The sequence below is a fragment of the Lagopus leucura genome, unplaced genomic scaffold (genome assembly GCF_019238085.1).
Source record: "Lagopus leucura isolate 7727_CA_CO unplaced genomic scaffold, USGS_WTPT01 Super-Scaffold_100159, whole genome shotgun sequence".
NCBI lineage: Eukaryota > Metazoa > Chordata > Aves > Galliformes > Phasianidae > Lagopus > Lagopus leucura.
Window position 1 is genome coordinate 22,736,102 of NW_024962335.1, and position 12,610 is coordinate 22,748,711.

At 37.5% G+C, this 12,610-nt stretch overlaps 1 protein-coding gene across 10 annotated transcripts in view; it reads left to right on the forward strand.

Annotated features, from left to right (window-relative positions):
* ERC1 (ELKS/RAB6-interacting/CAST family member 1) overlaps positions 1 to 12,610 on the forward strand; it is a 294,250-nt gene that overhangs the window by 231,810 nt on the left and 49,830 nt on the right. For all 10 annotated transcript variants that reach the window (XM_042889766.1, XM_042889771.1, XM_042889768.1 and 7 more), the window contains one exon: positions 3,375 to 3,519. In XM_042889766.1, coding sequence (XP_042745700.1) covers positions 3,375 to 3,519 — 145 coding nt within the window. The remainder of the gene's footprint in view (positions 1 to 3,374; positions 3,520 to 12,610) is intronic.

The window sequence follows — 12,610 nt, forward strand, 5'->3', positions numbered from 1 at the left end:
TCATGTTTCAGGCAGACATCCAAAGTTGGATACTTTTCCATAAAGGAAAAGCAACAAAAACAAAGTTGCAGTAATAATGCAGCCATTATCAGTTGTTCCCACACCTACAATGTTGATTCCACAACTGGGAATGTGATGCACACCTTTTCCTTTCTTCATGGAATAAATGTATTTAGAGTATCTTTCCATTATTTTAAAGCATCTAAAAATGCCTGACTTTGTGGTGTCATGTCATGAAGTTCAAGGAATGAATTAAGGTGCCGATTTTTCTACAGTCTGGGTAGTATATAATATAGGCAAGATTTAGGCACCGGATCTGTCATTTTTGATGTGTTGTTAGTCCACCTAAAGCAAGCTTACTCTGTTTGCATGCAGAAGAAGCACATAAATCCAGAGAGAAATTCCATCCACAGAAAGTCTATTGTGTAAGTCTATTCTGCTGTCAGATGGTGAAAAAAAATTGGTCTGTTGAAACATGTTGTTGTCTTTTTCTTGGAATACACAGTTCTTATACTTTTTTTTTTTTTTTTTTTTTTTAATATGTATATTAGATATATGGCTTCAGTTGAAATTCTTTTAATAACAAACATCTGTATATGGGTAGTAATCAATGGAGCAACAGAGGGGATGAACAGAGATCATATCTTAGCAGTGAGGCTTTTTTATGCTCTGGTTTCTTCAGCCTGTGCAGTGATAGAGGTCTTCAGCTTAAACAGGCATAAATATTTCTTAAGAGCATGCTCACAAACACAAACTGGGATCAGAAGGAAGGCAGGTCATGCTTCATCATCCTCTTCTTACCTAGATCTGTAATCCATAAGAAAAAGTTGTTATTCCATTCCCAGCTATCACATGTGAAAACAGTCGTGGATTTTCTTATTGGTGAATCATGTCAATTCACCCATTGTCTCAGAAAAACTCCACACCTTTCAAGTGAGAGCTATGTTGTGTTTGTTTGGTTTTTTTCACCTGTAAAAATAACAAGAGCTTTTTTGAATGCGATGTCTCATCCATACAGTTCCCAAAGAGAAGTTGCTTAAGAAACTAGTTGCTTCTACTCTGGTGCTGTGGAGTCCATGTGCCTTTCACAGAACTCTTCTCAATCTGTGGTGTGAAGTGCTGTGCTGGTTACTGCTGTGCTGGGTTAAAGGCTTACAGTCCTGAGTTTCTCAGAAGCTACTGTCTTCTCAGATGTGTCAGCATAACTGCACATGCAGTCATTTCCTGGTCCCGTTCTATTAAAATGATGTATATTGGGCATTTTAAGAGGAAAAACTGTTGTTCAAACTTCTTGGAAGAGCAAGGTCAAGAAGTGAATATATGTGCTGCTGTTAGTACAGTTTGGAGGAGGGATTAGTGTGTATCCAGGACAATAAATTCTTCATCAAGCTCAACTGCAGCCAATGCAAACTATACAACTACTTCCTACATATTTAGGAATGCATCTCCTTACACTTCAGGGCTTGATTTATGCCCTGAAATCCCTGATGGAATTATTTCACTCCCCATTCTCAGAAACACTGCAGTAATAGATGCATCTTTCCATGCTCAGTAACATAAAAAAAAATGTGAAGTTTTCAGCATCTAACATAAAAATTTCTGTATTCAGGTAGTACCAATCATTTCCTTTTCCAAACTGTAGGCTTAGAAGTCCATTGTGTTGGACACATATGTTTAAAACATCAATATTAAATGATAGTGGTTCCATTTCTCCCTTTTTTCCAAATTTTCTCTGTCATGTCTTCTTTCACATGGAGCTCAATGAGTACACTTTTTGAAGCAAGTATTTTTGTTTTATCCCCACATAAGTTGTGTAAAAAGAAAGATGCAGAAGGAAAATGAGAAAGCTGATTTAGTCTCCTCAAGGAGTAGTAATAGATGAATTAGGAAAAGAAGATTTAATGTCATTCCTACCCTTAGCAATCTGTCATTGTGATCCTAAGTCAGCAGGTTATGAATGGGTCTTGTTTATAAAAAGATCTTGACAACAAATGGATGTATTGGTATAATTAACATTGATCTTAATTGTTTACACTGAGGTTCTTCAACGTTTCTTATGTTTTTAATAAACAACTGTTATGGCACTGTAGTTAGTATAATAATTGCTATTGTCATGATTAGTAGAATAATTTTAGCACCCCTTATTATTCTTGAAAATTATTTTTCTGAAATTACTAACATTGCTATGACCTTCTTTACTATGAGGTCAAAATTTGGATTATTTGGGAATTTGGAACCTTTACTACTTTGATTCCATTTACAACTAAATGTTTAGATTAAAGGTAGAAAATCGGTGATATTCCAGCTCCCTCTTTCTTCATTGCTCCTGCATGATAACATCTTTTACACCATGGTTAGGAAGGACCTCTGTTCTACTAGTGGAACAGCATGTCTCTTTTTTATGAGGTCAGGGACTGGCCGTTCCTATTGGACAACAAGTTTTCCTTTATGTTATGTATATCCTGACTTGGCCACAGCAATCAGAGGTGAGAATTATGGTCAGAAACAGTGGTTTTCCCTAATGTATAGCAGCCCTTTGAATTCAAGAAGTGCTGTCGTATCGGCAAGGTTATTGTCTGCATCTCCCCTCTCTCCAGTACCTACAGAATGTTTCAGACAACACTGGGATATTTGTGAGAGTTTTTTGCTATTGGTAAGGTGGTGTTTCTATATCTGGTTATTACACTGCTGTGGAACGTTCTTGCTTAAAATATTTCTTCAAAGTTGCAAAAGGTTTGTAACTTTTTTCTTAATTACTCAAGATATACATCAAAGAGCCCACTATTATATTGATTGCTTGCAAACAAAAGTCAGAGAATAGCTCAAGCATGCTTAAGGGCATCTATCTCAGCATCTGTCTTGTAGCACAAAAAGTGTCCGTGTCATCATATGCTTCTGGGAACACTCCGTATTGTTCAAGTGATTTCAATAAATTTGTCGCATGCCATCTCCCTTCTAAAATAGCTGCATGAATAGGCAATGTAACCTAATGTAATTTAACACAGAAGTCTTATGATTAGTTAAGTATTTTTGTGTGCATTCTCAAAATCCATTCTGGAAATGTAAACCAGTATAAGGAATGAAAATCTTCAGAGGAGGAAGCAATAAATGGTAGTTATTAAAAATGGAGCAGCTAAGTGAAGAATAATAGCACATAATATGTTTTTCTTGTCCTATAAGCAACTTTGGTATCAGCACTGTCATCTTGGGTCTGGGGGCAGGTGGGTCTTGGCTTCCTGCTCCACCGATGGATGTAGAACCACAGTAACCATGTTTATTTCTGCTCAGTGGAGTTGCATGCTGCTACAATGTTTATTGTATGTTCAGTTCTCTCAGTTCCACAGTATGATCACATACCTACATGTGTTTTTCAGACAAGAAGCCCTTCTTGCTGCCATTAGTGAAAAAGATGCCAATATTGCCCTGCTAGAGCTTTCATCCTCTAAGAAGAAGACTCAAGATGAAGTGGCTGCCCTCAAACGAGAGAAAGACCGCCTTGTGCAACAGCTCAAGCAGCAGGTGAGTAGAGCGAGGATAGGAAAGAAACCAGTTCATAATTTAATGTGAGGTTATTATCTTGATTTTTGGAACTAATAATACATAATCTCCATCTATCAGAACAAAAAGTGCATAAATATGGACTTTAAACTAGCTACTCATCATGAGCTCTGTAAAACACGGTGGGAATGAAACAGTCTCAATTATAAAGGAAGTTTCTTTGTGTCCCTGCCTCATTATTAAATGTATGGTACTATATGTAGGACACTATGATTTAAAGAGACGTTTATCTTTAACTTCCAGAGGCACACGGAAGTGCAGTGATAGTACTTGTGGTGACCTGTATTTTTCTTGTCAGAGAGGAAGCATAGACTGAAGAAAATTCTTGCCATAAAGGTCAAATGCATCTGTTACACTGCACAGTCTCTGCTGTGATTCCTAATCTATGACAGAAACACTATAAGGGAATGGCAGCTACTTGAGTGGAATCCGGGAGGTCTCATGCTAGTGAAGAGATTGGTCCCTTTCTATTTCTGTTCTTTCCCTGTTTCCAAGTTCTTTATGTTTAAGCAAAATGATCAGAAAAAGCATATTTCGATTCAAGCTTTTAAAATTATGTTTTGATATTAAATGCAAAGCGAAAGATACAGTGATAATAAAACAATGAGGAAGCAGAAGGCAATTTTGTCAATAGGAGATCCAGAATGTGTTTAGATTTTTCACTTTAACACTTTTGGTGGATTATGCTATGTTCCTCACGTGCCACATTCCCTGAAAGAGCATATAATACTACTGTCAATCCAGTATCAACTTCTTCAGTGTCACTGATTCCATCTTCATCAAGTTTTACGTGTACTTCATTTGTCAAATGTTATTTTTCTTGCTGTCAAAATCTAAGACAAAAGCAGGTCTGGTCCCTAATAAGGGATTCCTCTGCTTCTTCCTTAGAAAATACAAGTAGGTTACTGGTCCTGTATTTTTAAGATGACAATTATGTGCTGTTTAATTGTGCAGCAAGGGTTGTGCAGTTTTACAGTAGCATTAAAACAAGTAGAAAATACCATTTACCCATTTACTTTTGAGCAAAGGTTGTAACTACTTTCACTCATCACCCAGATGCCCTCCTACTACAACAGGATTCTGAAGTGTTGACAGCAACTGTACTTATTTTCTTAGAGTAACTGTCTGTAGGTGTAACAGCCTTAATATACATTACTACTCGTTTTAAGAGAAATTGGCTTTTTTTTTTATTAGCAGTTCTTGTCTCAAGTTTAAACTATAGCTCCTTTATGCACATTGTTCTTCCTCGTATCCTTCTGATTATCCTTGGTTGGTGAAGAGAATGGTCTTTAGGGTTGGTTTTTGTGTTTTTTTTCCTACTGATTACTTGTGTGTATGCAGTTTGTATATTAACATTGTGATTTTCTATAGTGTCTTAAGTTTCACCTAGATGATTTTTAGAATGTTGGTAGTTCATATCAATAGTTTTCAGTGCTGATAAGTCACATAATATCGTATATTGTTCCTGCAAAGGCATTTCTCTGAAGGATGCCCATTCTAACTGCTTTTATGCATAGGTACAACGTACTTAATTTTCAAAATAAACAAATGCATGAGAGATTAACTTGAAATTTTTCTTGCTATGACCTGTATGAATTGAGGCCACTTCTGGTTGGACTGGATGATCTTATAGGTCGTTTCCAACCTTGTGATTCTATGATTCTATGATTCTGTGGACTTTACACGTTGTCTGTTTTTTGGATCAGTAGCCCCTTTTTAAAAAAATCATTGGAATATTCAAATGCCTTTGAAGTTTCTGAATCCAAAATTGCCCTTATCTATAAAGACTCTTTATTGTTCCTCTTCTTAAAAGAACCTTGAAGAAAGCATACAGTACATCATAGTCTCCTCAAAACATCTCTGCTACGAGCATTATATATAAATAGTATGTGAGCAATATAAGTACAAATATAAAGTCATAGACAACAGCACTGTGAGGTACTGTCCAGTGCATCCTTGGTATCTAAGGCAGAATATATGTTTATATATAAACAATTTAAACTCTATTAAAGCTGTACTTGACATATCCTTATTTGATGTAACAGAGATTTGACATAATCTATCCTACATTGTAAGAGTATATCATCTTTTGTCTTTCTTTGTGTGCCACATTCAATACTATTGAAAGAAAAGCTCTTCAGAGTTGCTTATCGTGGACAGTAATTCTATCAGCAGACAATTCACCAACTCTGTAAGATATAGGGGACATGACATCACATTTATTTCTTCAATACAAATAGTTTTAATATGTAGTTTTTCTGCATTGAGTCACCAACTCAAATCACCAACTACAGCAGCTCCAGATACAGGAGATGGGGCAGAAGAGATGGCTATGAAAAGGCTATGATATTTTCCGATTTGATGTTATTTTTTACGATTCTAATTACAAATATTTTCAAAGGGAAAATCATTTTTCCATGTGCTTTGCAAATAATCTGTTTGTTTTTCCCTTGTGGTTCTCTTTGGTAATTACAGGTCACCCAGCTGAACAGCCTTGTGTTTTCAAAAACAGTCACAATGCCTCTTCATCAGTTTAAACTTTCTCTGAGTACATCCTACTCTACGTCTCGAACAAAGGTCCATCTCTGTTAGCAGTTCCAGGGACTGTATCACATTTCAGGAATGTCTTAGAAGTTTAGCTGCAGTTCCTAAAATTCCATTAGAAATCATGAGTGAAAAATCAAACTTGTATTAAACATTGTTCAAGAAAAACAAGCGGTGCTGATTAATCAAGATCTTCCGGAAGACTCTGAAAAGCAACTCTGGATCTTAAAAAGTTTATTCATTCCTTCAGATTCAGAGTTGGGATCCTGACCTCAGTATTTCCTTCCTTGCGTCTTCAATACTATTTTAGGACTGTTGAGATCCCTGATAAGTATGTTGTATTTCAGTCCATCCCATTTCTAGGAAACACTTACAGTTTGTTGTGGGAAAGCAGTTCTTTCGGTTGGCTAGAGAGCAGTGTTGACTAAGAGGTTCCAGTTTCCATGTACGTAGGATGCAAACAGAAGTGCTGAGCAATATCGGAAGGAGGTGGTTTGTGTGAAGAGTTACGCATACCATGGTGAGCACCATGGGCCTGATTTATCTGACAGCGAGCTAGAAAAGAGCTTCTGACAGAGATAACTGTTTAGAAAAGCAGTTTTCTGATCACATTATAGTGAATGTGAATGGATCTAATTGTTGTCTAGGTTGGGATTTCAGATTATGCCTTTTCATGGCTTGTGCTGGTTATCGCTGAGTGGCTACAATAACTTCTGTTGTTAGCAGACTGACTCACTGTTAGTTGACTTTTCTTAGCGTATATAAAGATGCAACTCTTTCCTAAAACAAGAGCAGTCTATCATTAAGTCCCAATTCACATCTTAAGAAATAATTTCCATGTTCTTCTGCCCCACAATTTCAAATGGTTTTTTCTTACTTAAAACTAGTTGTGAAGACAGAGATTTGTCAATGGAAGATCATATTGATACTTGAAGATTCTGTGATTATTCTTTCCTCTGTCTCTTCCCAACACTGTGTCCTATTCCAAGCCGCTCGCCTGGGAAGGGTATTACTATGAAAGAGAAGGAAGGAGTGCTGCCAAAGGCATTTTGGTTCTTTAATATACATACTTAAAGAAATTAAAGTTTGGATGAAGAGAGGCATTTCGGAAAGAGGATATGGCATGAATGTTGTTTTAATTTAGAATTTCTAGGCTCTGAATTGCAGGAATGTGCCTCAATATAGAGACCATTTCCTAATGAGGCACTCAGCATTGACCAGGCTTTCCAGTAAATGGAGCTGCCTGTTTCATATTGGTTGTCAGTTTGCATGAGGGATTTCCTCTATCATTGGAAAGGGAGGCCAATTGCAGGGCGAGGGTCACCAGCTAATGTGGTCCCAATTTACTTCCTCCCAAAGTACTTTGTCTCCTTGACTGGTTCATGGCGAAAGAGTGGTTGGGAGGCTGCCCCACATGAGGGGGCCAGGGCTGATGCAAGAATACAGAGCTGACGGTTGCCTAACACAGTCCAGATGTAGTGTGGCGAGCGCCAGCCTCAGCACTCAGTTTATATGCCATACAGAAGTCCCTGCAATGTGTGTCATGCTGGAATTGAAAGAGACCTGAGGAGCTTTGTGGCAGCATGTCCACCACTGTCCTGTTAGAAAAGAGCCTATTTACCATTTATGCATTTTTTTGTCAAACGGAATTTTAAAAAGTCAGGATGTTTTTGTTGTAGCTGTGTGAAATCCTACTTCTTAAGTTTTGAGTTGTAAATGGAAGGCATACATGAATGGGCTGAGGTTTTCCTGTCTGTGGGCTTTGAGTCTCAAATGTTTGGGGTTTTCTACTAGGAGCTATTTGGAGTAAAGATTGTCATTTTCTGTGTTTATACAATGTCTAGCACAGTGGGGGCCTAACTTGACCAATATCTCTAAACATTATGATGCCATAAATGTCAAGTCATTAGTATGTAGTAGTCATACTAATGAAATTGTTAGGAGGCTGTGAACTCGTATCTGTGTGTCTTCTGAGCTTAGAGTGTTATTCCATTGAATTGTTTGTAAATCACTCTACTCATACTATTACATGATTCACCATACTTACTTGAATTATTATATAAAGATTTCATAATTATTCTCAAATATTATTGTAATATCAAAACTAGCTTGGTTCAATTATATTGATGATGGAATCTCTAAATTTTCATTTTAGATGATGTGATGCCATGTTGCACTGCAAGCTGGGTTGCTGAGTACGTTTGTACTTTGCTGCCTTTTCTTACATAAAGTTCCCTAATCTATAGAACCAGTTGAATAATCTTTTAAAAACATTTACAGTTTTGGTCCCGTACTTTAGCTAAGCTTCCTCCTTCACATTTCATAAACATGAAGTTTATACTATCATGCAGGTTCTTAATGAAAAAAATACTGAATAGTGCTGAACTCAGGACAGGTCTCCATGAAACACATCTGATTTATTCATCTATTCTGCTACTGAACAACTGTTAATTACTGTGGAGTATAATTTCCCAAAAAGTTTAATCTCCATGTTTTTATATTTAAATCACAGAAAAACTGTCTCACTTTGAGGCAGAACCAGTTACCTGTATTCCATTCCTATAAAATCTTACTGGACCCTCAGTCTTGAAAAGCCTTTTCTATGGCTCATCTGTCTTTACCATTACAATGCTATTGTTCATATATAATTTAACTCATTACTAGTTTTTCTATTTGTTACGAGCATGGAAAAATGAGATTGTTTCTTAGGTATTTTTAGCAGCCATTTCTGTTTACAATGGTATCTCCTCATTATTATTTTTCTGTCCTAAAATGGTGTTCTCTGGGTATTGAAATTAATTTTGTTACTCACCAGTCTTACTGATGATTGACACACAAAAGAAATGAGCAGTTTGATCTTGGTTTTATTTTTTGATAGCTTTCATTTTTAACAGAGTAGGCTGTCAAGAATTGTCTTTGGCTCCTTTATGGTAATGTACATCTGCAATGTCTACTTCTTCTCTCTTAGTAGTTTCCATTTCATTTTCAATTTTGACTTTGTACTTGTCCAATATACACTCTTGCTGTTCAGTTACTCTAAACTTTTTGAAAAAGAGCTTTTTTCTATCTTAGTAAGGGAGATAAGAAATCTAATGCTATTGAGAATGCGGGTTATGTAGTCAATCTGCTTGCCATTAAGAGGAATCTTTAATACATTCTCTTCTGCCACTGTCTCCTCATCATAATTATTCCTTCTTCTGTAGGCCAAAATGAACTGAGAGGCTGTTATTTACCATTCCCAAAAATCGAGCAAAATTATTTGATGATGACTAGTACTATTAATGTTTGGTATTTATGCAGTATTCAATGCATACTTCATCTAGCATTGCAAGTCCCAAGCTGTTTTCTCTGAGCTTCTTCCCTGCAGATTTTGGCTGACATTCCTTATGAATCCAAGTTACTGTAAGGATTTGTTTCCCAAGTAAATGTGGTTCATGGGATCATGAGGAAAAGGAAAGAATTTTAGATTCCAGAATTGCCTCTCCCCCCTGAAAATACTGGCTTTCCACTGTTACTTGTCTCCTTAGAAACCCAGCACACTGACACTTGACACTCTTTTGCTATGAGCTTTTCCAAAGTGAAGTTCCACTGGTTAGAGGGATTTTTCTTTGTAACAGGAGAATGTAAAAGGGTTCAGAGAAGACTGACAGGCAGTCTTTTTCCTCTCACTGCCATGGAGTTGTATCAGAATTACTCCACTTCTAGCAGGCTTTTATTACCACCCTGCCAGATGAAATACTGCAGATTCTGTAAATAATGCAGTTGGGTTTTTTTCTTTGCCATAGCTACCCTGATTTGAAACCATGTCTTATGAGTATGATTACGTGAGCAGCAAAATAGCTTCATTTTCACATGATACATAGGTAATCCCTACAGGTAATTGCTAAACATAACTTGTTTCTGTGACAGCACTACCATTGCCCTCCAAGAGCATCTGAGAGTTCCTGCTGGTGCAGTGGTGCCCACTGAGTTTATTGAGTGGAAGCACCTCTCAGAACATGGCAGATGTTGTATTTAAGTTGTCTGGTATGGTGATGGTGGCTTCTTCATAGCTGAGAAAGAAACTAAAGTGTATGTTTGAAAGAAGTGACGTCGTTCAGGGAAGGTGGATCCATCTTCATTTATTGATCCTTTTGCTACAGTGTCTGCATGTTTGCACTAGCAAGATGGGCAAGATGGAAATAGATGAAAAAGTGGGGAAAAATCTGTGTGATAAGAAGGCTGAGGGCAGAAGAGTTTGAAGGGGACTTGGATGTCAGAGGTTCATGCATGTATTGGGCCAAACAGAACTTATTCTCTGAATGCTGGTATTCTCTAAGTTTTGGGTTAATCAATTTGAAAAAGCAATGGACAAATTAACCTGCTTTGCCAGGAAATTTTAAAGAAATAGTGACGCTTTTTGAGAAATACTGCCAGATATGGTGAACTTGTTACCTTAAGAGTACAGTCACAGCCGCATTTACACAGTCTAGGTTCATGTAGAGTCATAGTAAAGTGATCTTTTTTAAGGTTCTTGTACCACTACTGTGTGAAAGATCAAATGCAGCTTTACAAAATTTTAATCTACTGTCTTCAATAAATAAAGATATTGAAATATGTTGTTTTTATAGTCTGGTTTTAGCTGTTCTGACAGTGTAGCTGGCATGCAGGTGAGCAGATGGAAGTGAGGGAAAGCACTCGTACACATCTTAGTCAGGAAGCTATTTGACTAGAAACAGAAGAGACTTCTGGCTGAAGTGAACATATATCCCCTAATTGGCTCCCATCGAGCATTGCCAGCTGTCAAAGTCAAACATTGTGGCTTTTGTCGAAGGCCTGTAATCCACCCAGATTATCAGTCGCAGTGCCACTCACTTTGCCAGTTGTTGCTCCTCTGTAATTATTGCTGTCAGATGGAGAGCTCTGCCAGGAGCAGGCGCAAATAACCTGACAGACACCAAGCAGGCACAGAAAGTGAGGCTCCATCATGCCCTTGAACACAACCTTGAAGTGCAAAATAAAGTAAGTACCTTCTCCTTGCCACGTGTTCCAGACTTTTTTCCCATCATTTTTAATCATTAGTTACCACAGTAACAGCATTCAGTGCAGTGACAGCGGTCTTCTGTGACAGCATTTCATCTTCCTGTTGTATTACATGGTCTCCTTCCTTTCTCCTTCCTCCTTTTACCTTTACCTCTGCCTCTTGTATTACTAAATAATGATACAGATTCAAACAAGTGCTGTGCTGAAGCTGGCCTTATGATGCCAGAGAAATAAACTTTCTGATGGCCCTACTGTAAAAAGCCATATCTATTTTCTGCTTGTACTTTGACAAAGGCTTCAGCAGGTAGTTTTTAGGGCTTTTCTATTATGGATCTGTAGGCTTGCTTGGAGAGGAAGGTTTGCTTCTCCATTGAGAGACACAGACTTATAAAATTACTTTGGAAGAAAGATGACAAAACATTACTTGCTACCTTTTCCTTACAGACACTGGGTAATACTGTAAAAATAATCTATGGATTGATTCTTTCCTGATTCAAACTCAGTTTCCAGAAACTTTTAGAAGTATTCCTCCATTTTACTGATTGTATTATTAACATTGTTGTATTGTAATTATACAGCTTTTTAATTCTTTTAAACTTAGCATAAATAAATGTAAATAGGATAGTTGTTAAAAGCATTCACTGCCACATTTACAGTGTCTCTCATTCAAGGATTACAAAGCCCTGTCTAAATTATTAAAGCATTGTTTTTCCTTGATAGAAAATCACGATTGCATAGTGTATCAAATTAGTGGTTAAGACACCCTGCATCCCATTGGTGTGTCTTTTCTATTTACTGGCAACTAGTCCGCTGGTGCTCAGCATCAGCTAGGGCACCTCCTCTGTGAGGACAGGCTGAGACAGCTGGAATCTTGAGCCTGAGGAAAAGAAGGCTCTGGGGGACCTTATAGTGGCCTTCCAGTACCTGAATGTGGCCTACAGAAAAGTTGGGAAGGGACTTTTTATAAGGGCATGTAGTGACAGCATGAGGAGAAATGGCTTTAAACTGGAAAAGGGTAGATTTAGACTAGATACTAGGAAGAAATTCTTTACAGTAGGGTAGTGAGACACTGGAACTGGTTTCCCAAAGAGATTGTGGATGTCCCCTCCGTAGAAGCATTCAAGGGCAGGCTGGATGGGGCTTTCTAGATCTGGTCTAGAGGGAGGTGTCCCTGCCTCTAGCAGGGGGATTGGAACTAAAGGTTGGAACTCAATGATCTTAAAGGTCCCTCCAACCCAAACCATTCTATGATTCTATGATAGTTAAGCCTGCACTGGGAGGAATTTGTGCAAGTGTTAGTAATGAGTTAAGAACATTGTATGAGCTTGGTGGAATGGTGTAAATGCAGTCATTGTCATTTCATATAACTGTACTACACAGTGATTAGCTGTGGTTGTTGTGGCACAAACCATTGATCTGATAGGCATTATTTTGCTGTTAAATAGAGAGAAAGTGTTGAAGCAGATTTTTTTAATAAAGACATCAA